General features: G+C 40.8%; 1 protein-coding gene across 2 annotated transcripts in view; it reads right to left on the bottom strand.

The window, feature by feature from the left end:
* Positions 1–2,257: 2,257 nt before the first annotated feature.
* The window catches only part of GRIK1 (glutamate ionotropic receptor kainate type subunit 1), a gene marked incomplete at both ends in the record, with an annotated part of 166,081 nt that continues 147,799 nt past the window's right edge, over positions 2,258–20,539 (bottom strand). For both annotated transcript variants that reach the window (XM_082330683.1, XM_082330684.1), the window contains 4 exons: positions 2,258–2,413; positions 8,159–8,409; positions 12,788–13,013; positions 18,560–18,777. In XM_082330683.1, the coding sequence (XP_082186809.1) occupies positions 2,258–2,413; positions 8,159–8,409; positions 12,788–13,013; positions 18,560–18,777 (851 nt within the window). The remainder of the gene's footprint in view (positions 2,414–8,158; positions 8,410–12,787; positions 13,014–18,559; positions 18,778–20,539) is intronic.

Here is a 20,539-nt window from a genome sequence, read left to right as displayed (position 1 = left end):
GCTCATTAACTCTCAGATCTTCACTGTCAAAAATGGAGGGGATCTACAGGAGCCTGTCCGCCATCTGGGTCTCCTTTATGAATGTCTTTTAGTGAGTACGTTTGCTAAATTTGCAGATACCGCCAAGCTGGGGACAAACTGATCTTGACAAACTGGAAAAATAGTTTGGTAAAAAAAAAAAAAAAAAAAAAAAATGCAATTCCATATGGCCACAGCCCTAAACTGAGGCTGAAATTATCATTGCCTGTATGACAGAGGGGCCACCCACCTTACCCAATCCAGGCAAAGAGATGTCCTCGCAAAGTGTGTGAGCAGCAGTATGGCCTTTGAGACACAAGAAGACGTTTTTCTGTCCAACTCATCATGGGTGGAAAAGCAGATCTAGTTTTGGGCATCGTATTTTGAGAAGGAGGTGAAGTAATTACAGAGAATCTTGGGAAAAGCAGCAGTAATGGTGAGAGGTTTAGAAAATTTGACCCCTGTGGAAAAGCTAAATGAATGGAGATGTCTTATAGTCTATAATACTATCGAAATGTATGAAGCAGGGCTTTTGTAAGCAATACCGTTTCATTGCAGATTGACCTTGCCATGCAGCACAGCGTAAAAGCTCACAGGCGGCTGCAGGGAGCGGTGGTGTGAGGTGAAGGTGGAGCAGAGATTTCTCCACTCAAAGGCTTTCACATTACTTTCTCCTTTTGCAGAGGAAATGGCCATGGATACAAGGCAAAGGTAATCAATGGTAAGCAGTAAGTTCCCTGGGGGAATATAAGAAGGACAATAAAACTCAACACTTCACTGAAGCACCTGGGTCATGAACACCATGACAAGCTGAAGCAAATGCTGTTGATACAACTGGGGCTTGCCCAGCTCCATGTGCTGTGCAGAAAAGCAATTGGTAGCTTCAGTCCTCTGGTTCCCTTTTTCCAGCCTTGCCTTAGGATTAGAGGTGGTCATAGTGGTGGGATTTCCCTGGACAGACCAGGTCTCTATATAACTCAGTGTGTAGGAAGGCAGGAGTACAGCTCCCAGCTGCTGGGTTCAAGGGGCACCCATCTCCTACACCCACCCTCATCCCTTGAAGTCTGAATGTGCCTGCATTTCACCCATTTCCTTTTGCAGGCATCCTCAGAGCTAACCAGCTGGCACCAATAAAAGCCTCAGGAACAATAGAATTAATCACAGAGATAACTTAGCAATAAATATAAATGTGCTTCACCTTACTACGATATAAAGGAACAGTTTTTGGGGGGATCTGCTGTTATAATGCATCGCTGTTCTTCAGACAATGGTTTCTTCACAAAAAAAGACTTAATTCTTCCTTCACTGTTAAAACACTTTGCTGGTGTTCCCAGCAGTTGCAAGAAAAGGTTTCAATTCCAGAGCATTGGCTGTATTCCTCTCAGGTGTTGTTATCTTTGTGGTTAAGATCTGTTATAAATTGAATATTCTCTGTTCTAATTGCTAAGGATTTTCATTTTGAAGTCAAGAATTGTTTAATTGGTTTCAGAAGCTGAAGTTTACGGCAGTATGATGATGTCAGTGTTGCCTTCCCCTGTTCACTGATCATTACTTTTGTGATTTCGGTTTTTCTTTTTGAACATCTAGCACCTGGAGCCATGGCATTACCTAATAGTCATGTTTTAAAAGAAATGAAAAAGAGAAAAGATAAGGAAAAACAATTTTCTCACAAAAAGCACCTGAAGAGTGTTCCTTACAATATCAGAGGAAGTAAAAATAATTCATTGTTGGATACCTTTGTATTTAAGACATTTTTGTATCATTTATGAGTTAATTGTCATTGCTTATGAGTTAATTGTTTGAATTTTTACTTTAGTTGTCTGGGTCCTGGTTTCTAAACAGCTGTGCTCAGTAGAACTGCAATCTTTTCTTCGAAAGGAAAAAAAAGTTCCACTCCCAGATTATTGGAAAAAAGAACCCTGCCTCTTGTTTATTTATTTATTTAGAAAGCACATACAGGGATGCATGGGGAGGGGAAGAGAGATGTAAAACAGGTGAGCATACAAATCCATCTCAAAAGAAATAGTGAGACACTTCCCAGATGATTAGTAGTACATCAGTCTATGTGAGCATTTAAACTGTTGTACCTCTAGATTAAAAAAAGAAACCACAGAGAATTTCTGAAGAACAAGGTAAATGTCTATATTTCAGAAATCCCACCACAATCAACTTGTAGGCAGCAATGTTTTTTGTTGTTGCTTTTTTGTTCCTGATATTTCCTCAAAGGGGTCTCTCTTGCTCACGCTATGGTTTCTTTCCTCACTGTCCGCCTCTGGTGACAAGTAAGGATACTTGTGAATGAAGATTTCCCCTTCGTTCTCGACCTTTTCTTTAACTTCTTCTGGTGCTTGAGTGAAATTCCAAGCTCCTCCATTATCGCATTGAAAGAAAGACACTGGTGGAAGATGGAAATGGCATTAAACACTTCTCATCTAAGGCAGAGTTCGACCATACCCTTTGCACAAATGGTGGCTTTTAGAAGCAAGGACCTAAGCTCTTACTGGCGGGCTCAGAAAGCTTCTCTGCTGAGTTCTGCCAGCTTTGAATAAGCCCCCGAGGTATAATAGGTGATCTGTATAAGTCATGTTTTTTGCCTAACTTGGCTTCCACTGAATTTAATTTAGCTTTGGCTTAACTAAAGCTGATTATGAATGTTTCTGAAATTCTACACAGATAAATTGGCGATGTTTTGGTGGCTTCATATCACAAAACTTACCCTTTTTCAGTAGGTAAATTTCCTCCTGACCTTAAAAGAAAAAAGATCTCCTTTTTATAATCACATGTACCTTAGCCACAAAAAAAAAATGGGCGTAGTAGAGAAAACAAAGAACACCCTTTTTGAAGATTTCTTTGTGGTTTAGTTATTTTCCCCTCATGAAATTAACAGACATTTCTAAAATATAGCACAGCCCTCAATCCTCTTCTTTCTTTGGAAAAAATCTTTTTCAAATATTGTGTGTTGAAGAAAGGAGAAAATTACCACAAGAATAAGGTAACTGAATAGTTTAGAAAGAAAGCAGAAATCTTTTTTCTTCCCACCATTACCACATTAACAAAGACATTTCACGTAAGTGGAAACCTTTAAAATCTACAGCTGGAATAATTACATGTAACACAAAAAATCCACAAAAAGGCTTGAAGTGGAAGTATCTAGCAATGCAAAAAATTTTTCCATGCAAATATATATAAATAGATTATTTATATATAAAATGAAGTGATGGTAGCAGTGTGAAACAAAGCTTTAACCACCTTACCTTCATCAAGTTGAATAAATCTTTCCTACCAAACCCTTTCTAGAACTGCAGAATTGACCAGCTTTAAAACAACTGGTTAAAACTACAGTTCTTGTAAAATGACAGCAACAGCACACAGACACAGTTCTCTGTATCAAATACAAGTTCCCTTCTAAAGTGATGCCAGTGCAAGCTAAGCGGTGTTCAGTTCTTAATCAGTAATAATCCAATAGTGAACTCAGTTATACAGGGCTAAAGAAAGTAAAAACAGATATATTATTGGAAGAGGAGAGAACCCAGGCTTTCCTAGTAGCCAGCTATTCCAGAGGAATGTTTTCAAATGCAAAAGAGAGTACAAGAGTAACCTGGATCAAGGTTAAATCATTTGTTTAAGGTAGCAAAGGAATCCTAAAGAAGTGAATTCCACACACTGAGCTTCTTCCTCTCCGGTATAAACCCGCTGTGTAACGTGTAACCCCGGTTCTGCAAATAAGCTCAAGACATGAGTGCATCAGCATGTGTGTGTATTTTAAATGTGTATGATCTTGCGTGTGCCATCATGTCCTTTTGTGGGATGGGCTGCACACAGACTAAGATCCCATAGTATGTTAAATCCATAGTTTAATATGCTCTTTCTTTGAGATGCTTAATTTTTGCTCATCTAAAATTCTTAAGTAGACATAAATTAAATTACTATTAATTCATTCCAGACCCAAAATGTAACAGAAATAGGCCAGGGCAACATACTGCTTTTTTTTCAAATTACTGTCTGGTAATAGCCAGGAATTTGCTGGTACAATTATAATTTAAATATACCCTTTGACACTGTAATATAGAGGAAGCAGTGGGTGAAGCAGGTATCATCCTAATGCAGACACTATTTCTGTATTGCTTCAGGCTTTTTTAGAGAGTAGCACCACTTATTTCCAAACTAATAAAAATGTATGCTCTAATTATCCATGATTTAGCATTGCTAATTTCTCTCTACTGTCTTGGTTTTAATTGAGCTTTCAAAATCTAGATTACAAAGTGATTCCAGAACTCCATGGCAAATAAGAAAAGTATCATATGAACCATTTGAAGGGTTAATCAGGTTTATTTTTATTTTCTTTCCTTGTTGTTTGATTATCAGGCCCTGGATGCAGTTGCAAGGTTGCAAGTTAGGAAGATGCAATGGTGAGTATATTTTTGTGGCCAAATTTCAAAGTATAGCGGTCATAGAAGCTTAGAGCGCTGATAACCAGAAAATCTTTGAATGCTTTAAAACTCCTTGAAGCTTGTTATGTTTATGAGTCCTCCCAGGTGCCATGCACTTCATGGGAGATGCTATGGGCTGTGCCTTCCTCAGGCCTTGCTGTTAACCTGAAAGAACCTGCCTTTTCCTGGAGCCACAGCAAACCTTGCAAAAACTCTCTTTACAAGCATAGATTTGTTAGCACTTGGATGGCATGCCAGCTCTTCACCGCTTCAGCTGCTGGCGTAGCTGCTAAGGAGCAAGTAAGGTTTTTTAATAACTCTTTTTGTAACTAGGTATGAAGCCCCGTTAGGGAAAGCAGGAGCTGCTTTGTAATTCCCACAGGCAAGCCAAAGTCTGTGAGGCTGTCTGTGGGGACAGCTAGACATGGGGAAACGATGACTGTTACTAACAACGTGACTGTTTCCTTGACAGATATGAAAATGTTTACCCAAAATGTGACAGAAACTTTCTGGATTCTGTGTTCCTCTAAACAGCGATTAGAAAACTGGTTGAAGCTGCAACCTGGAGGATTTCTTGTGTAGAGCAATGATGGAGATAAACACATTAGGAATTTTCCTTCTCCTCTGAGAGCTGAGAGAAGCTGAATTTAATTAGTTTTAAGCCTTTTCTATTGGGAGACTGCAAACAAAAGTGCTTTCTTAAATTGAGGATAGAGAAGATCTAATTCAGGTCTTTGTTGGCAAGAAGGCTCATTTTATGAAGAACCAAAGCTTTCAAGGCCCTATTCAAACAAGTTAAAATGCCATTTTGAGCAAGACAATTTCTTGCAGCGTCTGGAGCAGAGCATGAAAACTCATGTACACTCATGAGCTCTGGCAGAGAATAATTGGTATAGCCTAGCTATGAGCAGTACACCTTTATCACAAAAAATATTTAAGCCTACTGCCAGCATAAACAGTGCTGACCAAAAATTGTAACATGAATAGAAGGAAAACACAGGTCATTGTATGCTGTGGCTTTTCTCAGGAGCCAGGTATGAGAGAAACAATTCAAGAGGAGAGCAGAACTTCGCCACAGCTCTTTGGCGATTGAGTGTGAAGGCATCCACTCGAACAAGTTTTCTAATTGCAGTACAGTCCAGAAATGGCCCCTCAATAAAACAGATCATTAACTTGTTTGATGAGGAGGAACTGCAGCGGGCAAGAAAACATAAAGTAGGTGTGAGGGGTGGGAAATGAATTGGTGAAACCGGCGGTAAGCTGGGATATAATGAAATACAGATAAAAGGTAATCAGGTTTTGAAAACATGGTGGTTTGCTACAGTTCATGACATCCTACGAGCTGGCATTTCTATACATTTTGTGTATCTCAAATTGTTGTCACATGTTTTTTGGTGGCAACAACAGATCCAGTCCATTGTCTCCTGCCCTTGCAGTCCCCAGACTAGCTGAGGACTAGAGAAAATTAAACTGGTGTCCTTCCAGGGTATAAAAAACATCCAGTGCCAACCTCCTACACAAAAGCTTCCTTATGTGTTTCAATACACAAAGCAATGCCAAGGCTTTACTATTTGATATAAATGGATAGCCTGATTTTGCCATACAGGAGTTTTCTCTGTTATAAAGCCTTTCAATAGTGAACATCATGAATTGCTCAAGCCCAGTCAACAGAGTTATTCTGTGAAAGGTATATGTTGGGGGTGCCTGAGGGTGCTTTTGTTGAATATGTTCTTAAACATTAATGGTTACATGGCATAAAATTTAACGGATAGATATGATTTTGTCCTATGATAGTTACTTGGAGGCTTTGGCTAATGAATTTTAAATGGATGAATTAAAATTCATTAAATACTGACACTGGGAATAAGATATGCCAGCTAAAAATCTCTGGCTGCTTATAATAGGGGTTCAGAAAGTTAATGGAGCCCTGCAGGTTATTTTCTGAGGTTTATAAAGAACTGCCTGGCCCACTTGCTGAATGCTTCAGCAGAGACCAAGGAAAATATTTCTCAGTGCTTTTAGTAATGAGATTGCCATTGGTTTACTCAGGTTTGGTAGAAGATGAAAAGGATGTAAATAATTTTTCTTACCTGAAAAAGGCGAATTACCCCATGAAATGACAAGATGACAATTGTACATAAAGACTGTGATAATTCTTAAAATCTACTACAGTGTATTGCACTCACTCTTTGCTGTAAGTGTAATTATTTTCTGTGATATGCATTTAAACTGCCCAAATTTCCAGGACCTGGACAATTTGTGTTAGATAAGCTTATCTCCTACTGAAGCAAGAGGCACTTTGAAGCAATTAACTGTTGGTGAGTACAACCTTTGCCATTATGTGCACTGTTTAAGTTTAATGCTTTCCATCGGACACACCTTTTTTCTTTCCTGACTATACAGTGTGAATTGAGGGCTGTGTTCGAATCCCTCGCTCCTCTCGGATTAACTTGCCACAGTCTAACTCCGTAGACAAGGTGGTGCCAGAGGTGGAGTTGGACGGATGGGTTTGTTTACACTGTAGTCCGTAAAAGAAACAAAAGGCCTTGCATGCAAGAAAAGAAAAATTGAGAAAATAAATGAATGAAAGAAGTAAAATTAAAAACAAACATGAGAATGAGATTCAAAAGCTATTTAAATCAAAAGAGATTCTATTTATGGAAACAGAAAAGTCATAGATTGTACTCGACTCATGCTTTGGATTAGCTTAGTGATAATATACACTGTATAGCATTTTCCACCTAAGCTTCTTATTTCACCAGAATAAAAATAAAACAAACTGAGAGAAATCAGAAAAGTAACACTGGAATTGCCAGTATTCTACTTTCTGTAAAATTACTTCTGGAAAAGTATGATGTTGCCATATTAACTCACTTGAAGTTTTTAATTATTAGGAGTCTGGGCCATATCAGGCTCTAGGACATGGCCAGAACCAAACCAGCACCAGGGAAGGCAGCCAGAGTAAGAAGGTTGGCAGACGACTCCAAGAACAGACTCCGAGTTGCTGCTCATGCCTTGTTTCTTTTACAGTGGCTGGTGGTTTGGTAAACGGGTGTTTACACTCTATTTAAATGATTTATTCTATCTCACAAACTGCTGTAATACTCAAGGCATGATTTATACACAGCATTTCCTTTGTTTTCCCTCTGCCCTTTTAAATTGCTCATTACGCTTCAGTGGAGCTATAACCAGAATTTCTTTGGCTCCATAATCTTACTTTAATGTGGCATATATCACCTTTCAGTAGGTCTCCCTGCTTTGAAGTGCATGCTTCAGCACAGTGTGTAAACCCTGGCTGTGAAAAAAATGCTTTCTAGAGCAAGAGAAAAATTATGCTTGGGGATTTGGAAGTACATTCCTATTGTTACTCAAAGGACTGATGCTAATGCCATATAAAAAAACATCCAGTTGTGTTTCATTCCTTTCCCACATAATTTATACTTGAAGTCTTAAAGATCAAGCAGAAACTGTTTGAGAAATTAATTGCTCTTGTTCTGCACTGCCATACTAAGCAGCACTAATTGGACTGTGGGTGAGGTACTTCCCTGTTCTTATTAATAAATTATTTATCTTTAGTGCCAGAAACGTGTGGTTAGAGTTCAGCAATACAAAATCTGCACTCCAGCAAAGAGACTTATAATGCAGTCACCTCCATGTCCACAAACCTCAGCCTCCCAGAAACATAAGCAAGCTGGAAATGGATGACTCACCTGCTCAATATCACTGTTTTTCCTTGATTTATATATAAATTCACCAATGGCTACAAACACTGAAAGAACAAGCCCTGCAGCGAGCACGATGAAGATGCCCCCAATATTCTCCACCCCGAGAGCGCTGGCTTCTTTACTGTCCTCCTCGGGGCAGCCGTTGCCTCGCCACCACTTTTCCTTCATCATGTGCAGCTTTCCCTCCTCCTGCAGCTGGAGGATGGCGATGGTGATCTTGTCTCTGTAAGGAGAACCTGCAAGGTGAGAGCAAGACCCATCAGTGTTGATTGCAGCAAAGTGAAGGCAGGGAAGGAGAAAGCTGCTGCTATCTGAAGCAAAAGTGCTCCTTTATTGCAAGATTGATTATTCCAGCTAGAAAGTCTTGGTTTCTCTTCAGCTGGAAGGGGGAAGAGGACTATCTGTTGGTGTCTGCCCTGGGGACGGGAAAGCAGAAGGCTCCTTTGGTGCAGTTATTTGTTTGAGAATTCATTATAATTTCTAGGGTCTCCTACTGAGGTTTATTTAAGCCTTGGCAGTGGGTTTTCTTGCTAAGTAATTCCTTCATATCATGTTTGAATATTGCTTTGAGCATCCTTTGAGACTTTCCGCTTTGCATCTCTTCTATTTACTTCAACATCTGTTTATTTTTCCTACTGCATGTAAAATGAGTAGCCATGTAAGAAAAGCCCACAGTCAGTCAGATATGTTCTCTTCTCATTTATACCTGCATAAGCTCACAACTCCAGCTACCTTACAGCTTATAAGAACACAAGGCGGCCAAGTCTTTTTTTCCGTGACTTGCAACAATATTGGCACTGCAGGCTGAAAATAGCAACTATTTCATGCTTTTTATTTGCAGGCCAACAGCTTGCTAAATGATGTGTCTTCAGGCTCAGCAGCATTAATGGGCCTGTACAGTATCTGGCAAATAGCGGGGTCACGTTGGGCAGTTCAATCTGTTTAGGTTTGCCTCTCACGCACTCTACTCTGGCTCTCCATCTTCCAAAATCTCTGCTGCCTGTAAGTCCCTTCAGCCAACTTGTGCTCTTGCAGAAGCGCTAGTCTGGAGCCCTAAAGGGGGACAAGGGAGAGGCTTGCCCCTCGCCCCGCTTCTGGAGCAGTGCCTAGTTAAAGGAAATTTCTACCAATTATCTTTTCCCATGTTTCCAGAAGCTGAAGTTATCAACAATAACAGCAGCAATCTTGTTATTAATTATAATAGACAAGTGGAAGATGGTTTTGGCATTGTGAGATAAACTTTTCTTTATGGGGCAAGGATTTTATGATAGCAAGCAGGAAAGGGTTACAGGAAAGGTTGTTTGGCTCTAAAGGCATATATATATGCCCCCAAGTCCTGCCATGTTGGACTTCCTACAGTTGGAAGTGTTTAGTGTCTGTGCTGAAATACAGTGTTGCCAGTCCTTTGTCCATGTAGCTACCTACCATCCATCCTTTCCTCTCCTTTAGCACATTAATAAGACTATTTTCTTAAGCTGTAATTTCACCAAAAGTCACATTTTGCTGCAAATTAAAGCGGTTGCAATTTTCAACCTGATCAAGGCAGACAAACTTTTAAGGCAGAATGTGTGTCAGAATTTCAGTGATAGCGTGGTACACATAGACACGGACACTTAACGAAAAATCTCACTAGGCACCACTTTTGTCTTTTTATGCATCTAAATAGCATTGGAAACTTGGCCTCACAGCTTCAGTTTTCTTTCTTATATTGCCATGTAGGACATTATTAAAAATAATTGTACCATGAATACAAGTCCCCCTCTCTGCTTTCCATTTCCTTTAGCCCACAGCATTGTCTGAGGAGAATCAGTGTAAAAACATTGCAGTTCTTCATTTGTTGAGCCAACACTCAGCTATTTTTCAGTGTATCTTACTGCCAGCACTAGGGCATGCTGTGACCACAGATGCCAAGAGACATGTGTCAGATTATACAAAGTCCATCTGGGAAGCCAGCAATCAACAGCCACTGCTTGAGGTAGCCAGCTTTGAAAGGAAAATATGCCCGCAGTAAGAACAGATGATTTCTGTGCATGCTGTTAAAGAACCAAAAATAAGCACAACAGAAAACAAAACAGAAACACCTTCAAAACTGTCTTTACACAGAGAAGTGAATTATTACCACTGAAAACAGCAGCGCCTCTCAGAAGAAATAGCAGAACTGTTTCTACCTTAGGAGAGGTTTGTCGCCCTGAGAACTGGAGTCTGTTAGATTGTAGGACTCATCTATTTTCCCTTGTCTGAAAGGACATAGCTGTTAGGTAAAGTGAAGTAGCCTGAGTCACAACGCAGGATTTGTGGGGATGTTCATTCTTTCTTGTGATGTTTATGTTGCCAGCAGGATTATCACAATTTATCTTGAGGGTAACAGGTACATCTATATTTCTATGCGTGCTTTTAAAGTTTGTCAAGTGTGCCTGGAGTGTTGGATTGGTGATGTTTTATTGGTGAGCACTAAAACTGCACACAAATCCATCTCAACACCTCTTTGAATATTCAGCGTATCATTTATGGCCTCTGAGCTATTAACAACCTACGTCTCAGGCCAAGAAATGCATCTATCTACTTTCTTAGCAGTCTCCCAAGTAACTGGTAATAGCTTTAGTGTTAGAATTATTAGCATCAGCACTGACGGTGATACTGGAATTAATACCTGTCCTGACATCTATAATAATGTTGCTCTCTTCAACCGGATTCCTCCCAGGGTGACATTTTGCATAGGTTTTGCTTAGAGGTGTCTTTGCTGCAGCAGTACTTCCAGAGTGTGGTAAGTTCACCACCAACCGTCGCTGCAGACTTTTCATTAGTAAGGATCTTTGCCAAGAATCTGATGAAAGCCCTCATCTCCATGAGCCACCAGCTCCGTAATAAACATAAATGGAGATCTTTGTTGATACGCCTAAATCCCCTTTATCCGAACTTAGCACAAAGAAGTAGGAAGACAGCCTATATCTGCAGTTTTTTACTTGCAGAAGATGCTCTGATAAAACAGTACATTCCCTGGATTCATAGAACTTTCAAAAAAGTTTCTTTGGGAGCCAAATAGTGATGATATTCAGCTCATTCGCTGGGAATTTTGGAGTGCAAGCCACACTTTTGCTGCTGCAAACCCTAGCCATGTGGTTGTGCATTCTCCTGAAGGAATTAATGCAGACCAGTTAAGACTTGCTGAAACTTTGGTGTTAAGGGTCACAGACAAGTCTTCTTTTTTTTTCCATACAGCTTCTGCAATCAATAGTCTTGAATGCTATGAGAAAAATAACAGAGCCTTTGGGGTCCATCTGAATAGTGGAAGGATCTCCACGGCTTATCTTGTTTATGAAATCAATCGTTTAAGAATTTAAGATGCCTGATGGCACTGAATTATTCCACAGTGCTTGGAGATATCTATTCCCCTGAATTTTGCTGCTTTTCCTTAAGAAAAAAAATTAAGGCACATTTATCACACAAGAAACATCTTATAAATATATTTCACAGCTGTATTTCAAATGGATGCACTCTCTCTGAGGATTACCATCTGTTCCAATTACTCCTTCATTGTTCTTGGTTTAAAGTGTGGCAGCTTTATAACTGCAATGAAACTCTTGCCATACATTTGTCTTTATTTGGGATTTTAGCTTTTGTATCATTTTCCTCAGGGTGAGAACCCTGTTCTCACATAGCCAGTGGAAAAATATACTTAAAATGTTATCTATATGACAATCTGTCTGAGGTACTCTATCCAGTAACATAAAGAATCACAGTTCAAAGTGCAGTGGTGTTTTTCTCTTATTTATATCTGGTCTACCAAGCAACAGATGGACCAAATACTTCACCTGTTATATCTGTGTAAACTGATATTGCCTTGAATAATTCTCCTGAAGACAATAAAATTGCATAGCTATTAACTGAGCGTGGCATGGTAAATGCATATGTGAGCAGTATGGTGAAGTATATTATACAAGAAAAATATCTGGCTGCCCAGTGCCAATTATTCACAAGAACACAGCACAAAAAAATGACACTCTTTCTAACTCTCTACAATTAGAAAACCTTGAAAAGGACACTGGATATGCTAAAAAATGTCTACTGGAAAGACTTCACAGAGACTGGGAGTCTTAAGGCTCTGCTTAGCTCAAATGCAGAACCTTGGAATTCCTTCTCGCTGTTCTTATGTGTTTCTCTGAGGTCATGAAATAGATCAGAAATTCAACTCCTTTCATGCAGCTGTCTTCGGGATGCATACATTGGACATAACATTTATCCTGCCCATTTCCATTTTCCCAGAGAAACTACCTGATTTCTCAAACTAAACTGAATTTCAGTAGAGCGACTTGCACCTTGAGCAGCACAGAGGATACCCGGTTTGCTACGAATGGGATGCTCCAGAAGGCAGGCAGGTGACTCAACCTTGTTCTGCAGATGTAGCCTGCACTGCTATATTCCCTCTTGCTTGCAGAGACTGCTTGCAGATGAGCAGGGCAAGAGTAGATGTTTTGCCTAAAAGGAGGCTCCTAGGGTCTGTTTGAATGAGAAAGGTTTCTAAAAGACTAGGACATGATTCAAATGGCCATGTAAACTTCTGAAAGGGACATTGCTGGGTGTGCTCCACAACACCTGTGCTGGAAAGCATCTTACCAATAGGGGTTCCCACGCCGTAGCCTTTCGAATCGATGAGCCCCCCGATCTGGGTGAGATTGCAGTTTCTCTGAGTCACGTACTCTATGCTGGTCGACTCCATTAGCAGCGCATAGTCTGTTGTGAGCACACGCTGGATTCCCTCGTCGTTGTTCTTCACCAGCGCTGTCTGCTGCCTGCTGCTCATGAACGCCCACATCTTCTCATATGTTGATATTTTGGATTTCTGAGGAGGGAAAATGAGGGCACAGAATCACACCAGCACCCAAATTACACTTGTAAAATATTCCTCAGTCTTTTGTTGTGACCGATGCCAATAGTACATCTTGAATGAAAGAGAATCGGTAGCAGGGTTTTCCTTTCCCACAGCCTTTCTCTCTTACTGTGCTTTATGCTGAGGAATCTCTTTTTTCATGTCCTTTGCAGTGCCAGGAACTTCATTACTGGCACAACTGCGAAGTGCTTTGAAGTTTTTTGGGCTAATGCTGTTACACGGATTACAGCACATAACCCAGCTAAATTAGCGCAGCTGGATACTGTTGCACTCAGAAGCAGTGCTTCTGCCTGTCAGGGCAAACACACGGCTCCAAAAGCCTGATGATGAATAAAGTACTGGCTCTTTTGTATTGGTATCACTTGCTTAGAAGTCATGTACTTCAAGGATAAAGCTTGAGAAACAAACCCAAAGCGGCTTCTAAGCAAACTTAGGCTTTCCATTGCAGACTTATGGACTTCATCCTTCTCCCACTGAAGTTAAGGGGGAATTGGCCAGGAGAAGTGTGTACGTGTCCTGTGTCAGTGCCCAGCTGCACAGGGAAAAGGGATGCCAGAAGCCCCAGCCACCTCCGTACAGCGTTGAACATCCCTTCCTCCCTGTTCCTTTCCCCGTGCTGTGGGAGCCCACAAGGGACCCAGGCGCCCTGCAGGGAAAGGCAGTGCCGGTGCCCCCTTGTTCGCACTTCTGCCTTTGTTGGAGGATATGAAAAGAAAGACTGAACCTGCTCAGGGACGTGCTGGAGCCCTGTGCCTGCTACCCTCAAGATGTGCTACCTACAAACCAAAAAACCTTCAAGCACTTGTACAGTACTAACATGATTAAATCTCTCTCTTCCTTGTACGCTCTCAAACATTGAGCACACAATGTCACTTTTGGATTAAATATCAATGTAGACCTACAGACAGCTGGACCATTAGAAACTGTTAATAGAAACGATCTTGTCTCAAGATGGCAAAGCTAACCATTGCTGAACTGCTCTCTGCTGCAGCCTAGCATGAGCCAGACACACACAAACCACCTTTTTAATGTAAATATGAGTTGAAGGTCTTCCACACACGTTTCCCCAGTTCTGGGGCAGTATATCCTCCCTTCCTTCATGGGCCCTATCTTTGGTTTATAGCCATCATAGCTGATTTTAGGCTCACTGTGTGGAGACCATATGTGCTTATTAAACACCAGTGTCTGGGGAATTCCTGTGAGAGGTTGATTTTCTGGTTCTGTGAGCTTTAAATGTTAATATGCTTCACCTGTAAATTCAATATCTGTGAATGTCATCTAAATTCCACCTAAGTTTGGTAAGCCACAGGATACCACTAAACTTTGAAGATGGTTAAGTGGCTTTTTACTAGTAGAAACCTTTTTTACTGCTCAGTTGGGAATATTTTTTTAAATTGATGATAAGTTTATACAGTAGATTGAGTCTGATATTGAATTTACTGGAAGGATGTATTCTTTATTCAGACAAGTTTGAAAGGAAGATCTTAGCTTCTCGACTTGCCAACTCCCATTTTTTTCAGGATAGAGCATATACCAAATTCTGGCCCTTGAATTCTCATTGGCTTCAGTGGAAACATGTCTGCACATCAGAAGGTAGGAGCTGGCAAGAGTTGCAACATGAGCTTAAGATCTATTATCACAGAGGGGCAAGAAAGCAATGGAAGATTTATAGACATGTTGAAAACAGCAGGACAGCAGTCTGGAGAAATACGTGTGTGTCACGATTTGTGGATGTGAAACAGCTTGCCTTCAGTTGGACTTTTCCCAGATTTGGACATGCACACAGTGGCGAATGCTGCCTGAGATCCTGCTGGCTTGCCTGCCTAGAACCCCATCCCCTTGCTGGAGCACTCCTTAACTGTCCAGGCCCTGTTTTCTGTGTATTTTCATCTGGTATGGCCAGATCTGGGATCTGTGTACAAGGAAGAGGCTGACTCTCAGGTTCCTTCAAAGTCAGAACTACATTTTTTCCCACAAATAATTTCAATTGCTTTTGCTTTCGTTCCCCCCACTACCTGGCTAGAAGGCATAATCACTGCAGAAACTTTCTTGAAAATATTGCCTCTTTAGCAATAGTTTTTCTGAGGACACTATTACAACAGGGATACTAGTGTAAGGCATTCAAAATCAGTGGAAAAACACAACTGTTAGTACATGCATTATAAACAAAACTAAATAAAAAGTGATGTAAGTTTGAATAAATGCAAATAGAGTTTTCAGAAAAGCAGTGGAAGTACCTTGCTTTTCTCTTATGGCTCCCTGGAGAAAAGGAGGCTTGGGGAAGACCTTATCGTGCTCTACAACTACCTGAAAGGAGGTTGTAATGAAGTGGGGGTCGGTCTCTTCTCCCAAGTAACAAGTGATAGGACAAGAGGAAATGGCCTCAAGTTGCACCAGGGGAAGTTTAGATTGGATACTAGGAAAAATTTCTTCACTGAAAATGTTGTCAAGCATTGGACCAGGCTGCCCAGGGAAGTGGTTGAGTCCCCATCCCTGGAGGTATTTCAAAGACATGTAGATGTGGTGCTTAGGGACATGGTTTAGTGGTGGACTTGGCAGTGCTGGGTTAACGGTTGGACTTGACAGTCTTAAAGGTCTTTTCCAACCTAAACGATTCTATGATTCTTCAATTCTATGATTCTGCTTTAAGCACAAAGTCCTAAACCAAAGCTCTTCAGAGTCTGCTTCGTGCCAGGATCTTTTTCTGCACTTGTTGTCTTCAGAAATTCTTTTGCCATGTATGTCTCTTACAGTCCTGAAAATCAGACTCATGTGGTCTTGCATCTTGTGTCCTACATGACAGGCACTGTCTTGTTTCTCTCTCCTCCATAGCAAGTAATGCCCAGAGTGTCGTCGTTTTGCTTTAAAAACACTGTTGGTCTGAAAAAGCCTGCTGTTTCTCTTGGCATTTCTTGGTTTAAGTACTGGGAGTAGCCCTTAGATAAATCAAATCTTGCAACACAGGAAGCACTTGAAATAACGACCTTTCCTTAGTGCAACCCAGCCCTGCGCTACACTCCTGCAGGACATTTTTACTGCTGTTGCACCTAGTCGTGCTGATTCCTCCTTTCCCTTTACCTGTCCCCATCACATCAGCACTGCCAAGTGGCAGGACTGTCTTTGCAGCACAGGCTGCCCATCACGAAAAACACCTTTCACCCAAGCTCAGGTCCTCCAGCCCTCAAACTGCAGGGGCATGCTGTTGGGGGGTACCCCTGGGCATTGAGGTGCTTCCAGAGTCCATCACGGCATGGGGCAGCCCAGTGGAAACTCTCCAGGCCAGGTCAGGACTTCACAGCTCCCCAAAACAAGGCAAAGTTATTTCAGGTGTCTTCTCTAGAACTGTTATGGCAAAGGTCTTTTTTCTTAAACTATACCAAAATGCACATGCAGCACGGAAACAGGAGTAACTGCTGCCCAGAAACCATTACTCCTGCTGTCTCTTAATCCCCAGGTGTCTCACTGGTGTGTGGGTGTGCGTGTGGGGGTGTGCGTGTGTGTGTGCTTACTTAGCTCAAGAAGTATATGCATTATTTTACAGTCCAAGGGAGGCAAAGTCATGCCTTCACAGAGCACACAGTCTTCCTTTTGCATACATAAGTATCTATTGTATTTATTGTACAGAGACTTACTCTGTGATTTTTTTTAAAAAAAAAAGCATAAAGAAATCCTAATTTTGTGAGGATCTTGCCGAGCTTCTGTAATAAAAATAATAACACCTTTTACATAGCATTGTGTGTATCTCACTGGTTTACAAGTGTGATAAATTGTATTTTTCATGCATCTTTCACTATGTCACCTTCACTCTGCCAGAGAATCCATCTCCATTCTGTACAAAAACTAGTGTCCTTTCACTTGTGTACACATGTATTTCAGGCACAAGTAAGCTAGCATGCATAGCATATAAATATTTAATCAATTTTTCTGAAACTTTTTTTTTAAAGGCTTACCTTCTTTTAAGCTTACAAATTTTAACCTCAGGGATTAACAGTGCAAAAACCAGTGTAAAGCTGGAAACAGCTCTAGAAATTTGTTCTGAACTTCTCATGCTGAAATTAAGAAGACATTTCCTCTGAAAAGAATGTGGAAGTAACAGGTTTTGAAGATTTCTTTCTGACACTGAATATGACTTCGGAATAGCAATGACAGTGACTGGGCAGTGCAGAGCTTTTAGACCAAGGGAGCTTCCCAGGATCCTTCAGAAAGCAGCACAGGCTGCTTCCTACCACCTTATATTCCTGATGAGAGTCCGGTACTTGCCTTACGTAGTTTCCAGGAATATCTCCAGATGGATTTCCCAGCATATCTTAATGGAAATGTCAGCTCATCGTTTCAAGACCTGACTATAAAGAGGCTCTGAAAAATGCTGCAGTTTGCGCATTTCTTTCAGCATGGAAACATTTCTGTTCAGCCACGGGAAAGCCATTACAAGGGCAGTTCACCCTTGACTCCATCAGGGATAGCCTACCATCAGATCTGTTACATGGTTGAAACATCCTTGATGAGCATTATTCATTTTGAGAGATGACCCAGATACTTTAGCCACGATCCTTTTTGTCTGTATGTGTGGAAGCACTTTGCCTCATGTGGAAGCAGAAGCGTTTGTGGTTAAAGTTCAGGCTGGAGCAGCAGGGGCTTGGGCTGTTGGCACTGGGGGCCGAAGCCGCTCACTCCTGCACATGTGTGGCATGAGTATTATTTTGCCCCACATGCTGCTTCCCCATCGTGCCTCATCCTCTTCAAAGGAATATTTGACTATAAACACCATTCCTAGACGATACAGTGAAAAGCATGATACCAGTTCATTCAGTGCTTAACTTCCCTGCTGAGACTACCAATGAAGCTGCTAACTGTCTCAGGATTTTTTTGCATATATCCTATATTTATAGCTTGTTGGCTTTCACATTGACATTTTATGAGATTAACCCATTTTTTATGTAATTAATACTAATAGTGGAAAAAAAAATGCAGTTATCTACAAAGCAATTAGCCACAGGAAACAATCTTTTACTTACAGATGTGTTCATGTGTGTATGTGGCCCGTATATTAATAGTCTGTGTAATATTGACCAGGGATAATTTTAAAAAAGGGACAAACAACCTTGCATTTTGACTGCCTGCAGTGTTTTTCCAGTGCAAACGTGACCTTCAGAAGTGATCTTAGCCAAGTGGCTGTAAGAAGCCAAGATCCTGCCCTGAGAAACAACCTGAAGTAGAATGTCCCCACATCCATGCCCTGGTTCCCTTCACATTCTCCCATCAAAGGCACAGGTTTGACCCTCACAGCAGTACAGCATCAGATTGTTTATCCATATGTCTTGGGGGAAAATCTCCCATCTTTTACATTAATATTGCTGAAGAATCTTCTATGGATTTGGGCAAATGATATATTTACCTACCACACTAATCGTTCCAAGTGTTGTGATTCCGCCTCACCATTTATTGCTGGAGGGCCATGAGTCAGTTGGACCATACAGAGCTGGCTGATGCCATCTTACCTTGAAGAAGGTCATTGTGGATCCATCTCTAACAGCCCCGTACTCAATCTTGGTTTGCTTTGCCAAATCATCTGCTGAATCGATGGGGGATTCCATCCTCTCCACGGTCAGGAAGGCAGCCAGGTTGGCAGTATAGGATGAGATTATGATTAAGGTGAAAAACCACCATATTCCTCCAACTATTCTGGTAGAAAGAGCTTTGGGCATCAGCTCTGATCCTGTTACAATATCATCAAAACAATCATATTAAAATGATGCCAAAGATGCTTTTCCTGATACCACAGACTGTTTTTAGGCACAGAATGCTTTTATGAGCTGTAGTATGATAAAATGATTTAAGCAATAATCTCACAGATGCACAGCTAACATTTATAATGGTAACACACTGTGAAAGGGATGTATGCCATGATACATGACAAATGGAATTATCCTTGGGTCTAAGCCCCATTACATCTCTGAGCTAATGCTCATTGTGATATTAACCTCTTACATTCCCAGCAAGCTGTACTAGTATTTTTGTCCGTTTCCTGAATCCCTTTTTGCCAGCATACTAATCAGTTTTTTAATCAGAGATCTTTAGCAGAATGCTATTCTGCTTACAAGCTACCTGGCAGAAATACCTTACAAGAGAAACCTGTCCTGTGCACCCTATTGACATACCTAAGCAGGAACAGGGCGATCAATACAGTTCCAGTGAACTCGTCAGCCTGTGTGAACCTGAGCTTAAAACCCAGAACACATCTTATTAGAAATGTGTGGTTTACATTTGAGAATTCAGAGGGCGAATGGACATATCCTTTGGGTGTACAATGCAATGCAAAGTTTTGGACAGTGTATTTAACACTCATTATTGCTGAAAAGGTTTTAGCAGATCTGCCTGCATGTCACACCGACAAATACCAAAGTGATCTGCCATTGTCATAAAATCCCACAGAACAGCACGAGTGGGTGTTAAGTGCACTGAAACAGCTTCTAAACAGCTCAGACAAACTGTATTTAAACCACACAGGTACTCATATTTCTAAACATTCTGACGCAAGTTTTGTGCTGTTTTGTCTAGAGGCATCCCCACTGAACTTAGCTCATTATGTGGGATTCAAGGACCTGGTTCAGCAAAGCACTTAGGCAGCCACTTGAATACCTTTGACTTCAAAGTTAAGCCTTTGCATAATTATTTTGTTGATGAAGGATGGACTTAAGAGAGTACTTAAGTGCCTGTGAATGGAGATCTCAGCGCGTAAAGCTTTTGATGTGACAAATACTTCTGTTACTGGAAAAATGTGTTGACATACTATCTCTCCTCAACTATTTAATGGTTTCTGTAAGAAATTTAAATGTGTTACAGAGAATATTTTCAGACTTTGCAAAAACTCTGAATGTGACTTTTGGGGCAAAGACCAAAAGGGTGAAAACTTCCCAAACAACCAGCAAACAGATTTAACTTAGCTTTGTAAACACATAGACATGTCGCTTAAAGGTCAAAGCTAAGCATAGCCCAAGGGTTTGAGTAGGTTGACAGAATTGCCAAACTGCGAGAGCAGATGCTCTGCCTGTGCAGCCCTGTGCAGCCCTGGTGCTGCACAGATTTCAAATCAAGCCAACAGTCTAAAAGCAAGAACTCTTACTTGAAATTTTTGAGTCCAAATGTACCCATTTCAAGAGCTGTAGCTCTCTCTGGGTTTATGTTTGTGGTCTGTTGCACTTTCTTGCTTTTCAGATTAGATTTTTTTTTCAATACAATGAAGTCTTTTCCTTTTTTGTATTGTTGCTCTCGGGAAAAGTGTGTTTATTTCTAAGATGGAGTTGACCTGCAAAAGCCGGCTTCTAGGAGTGCTGATTCAGGTCATCCTGAATGTATTATTTTTTTAAGCTTAGGCAACTATACAAATATCATTTCTACACTTGGACCTTGATGTAATACCTAGCTCTGACATATACATCCCAGTAATGCATAACAGCCAGACACCTTGCAGGTATCTT

This window comes from Platalea leucorodia (assembly GCF_965183815.1).
Source record: "Platalea leucorodia genome assembly, chromosome: 2".
Classification (NCBI taxonomy): Eukaryota; Metazoa; Chordata; class Aves; order Pelecaniformes; family Threskiornithidae; genus Platalea; species Platalea leucorodia.
The sequence above is the reverse complement of the archived record's forward strand: the minus strand, read 5'-3'. Positions and strand labels throughout refer to the sequence as shown.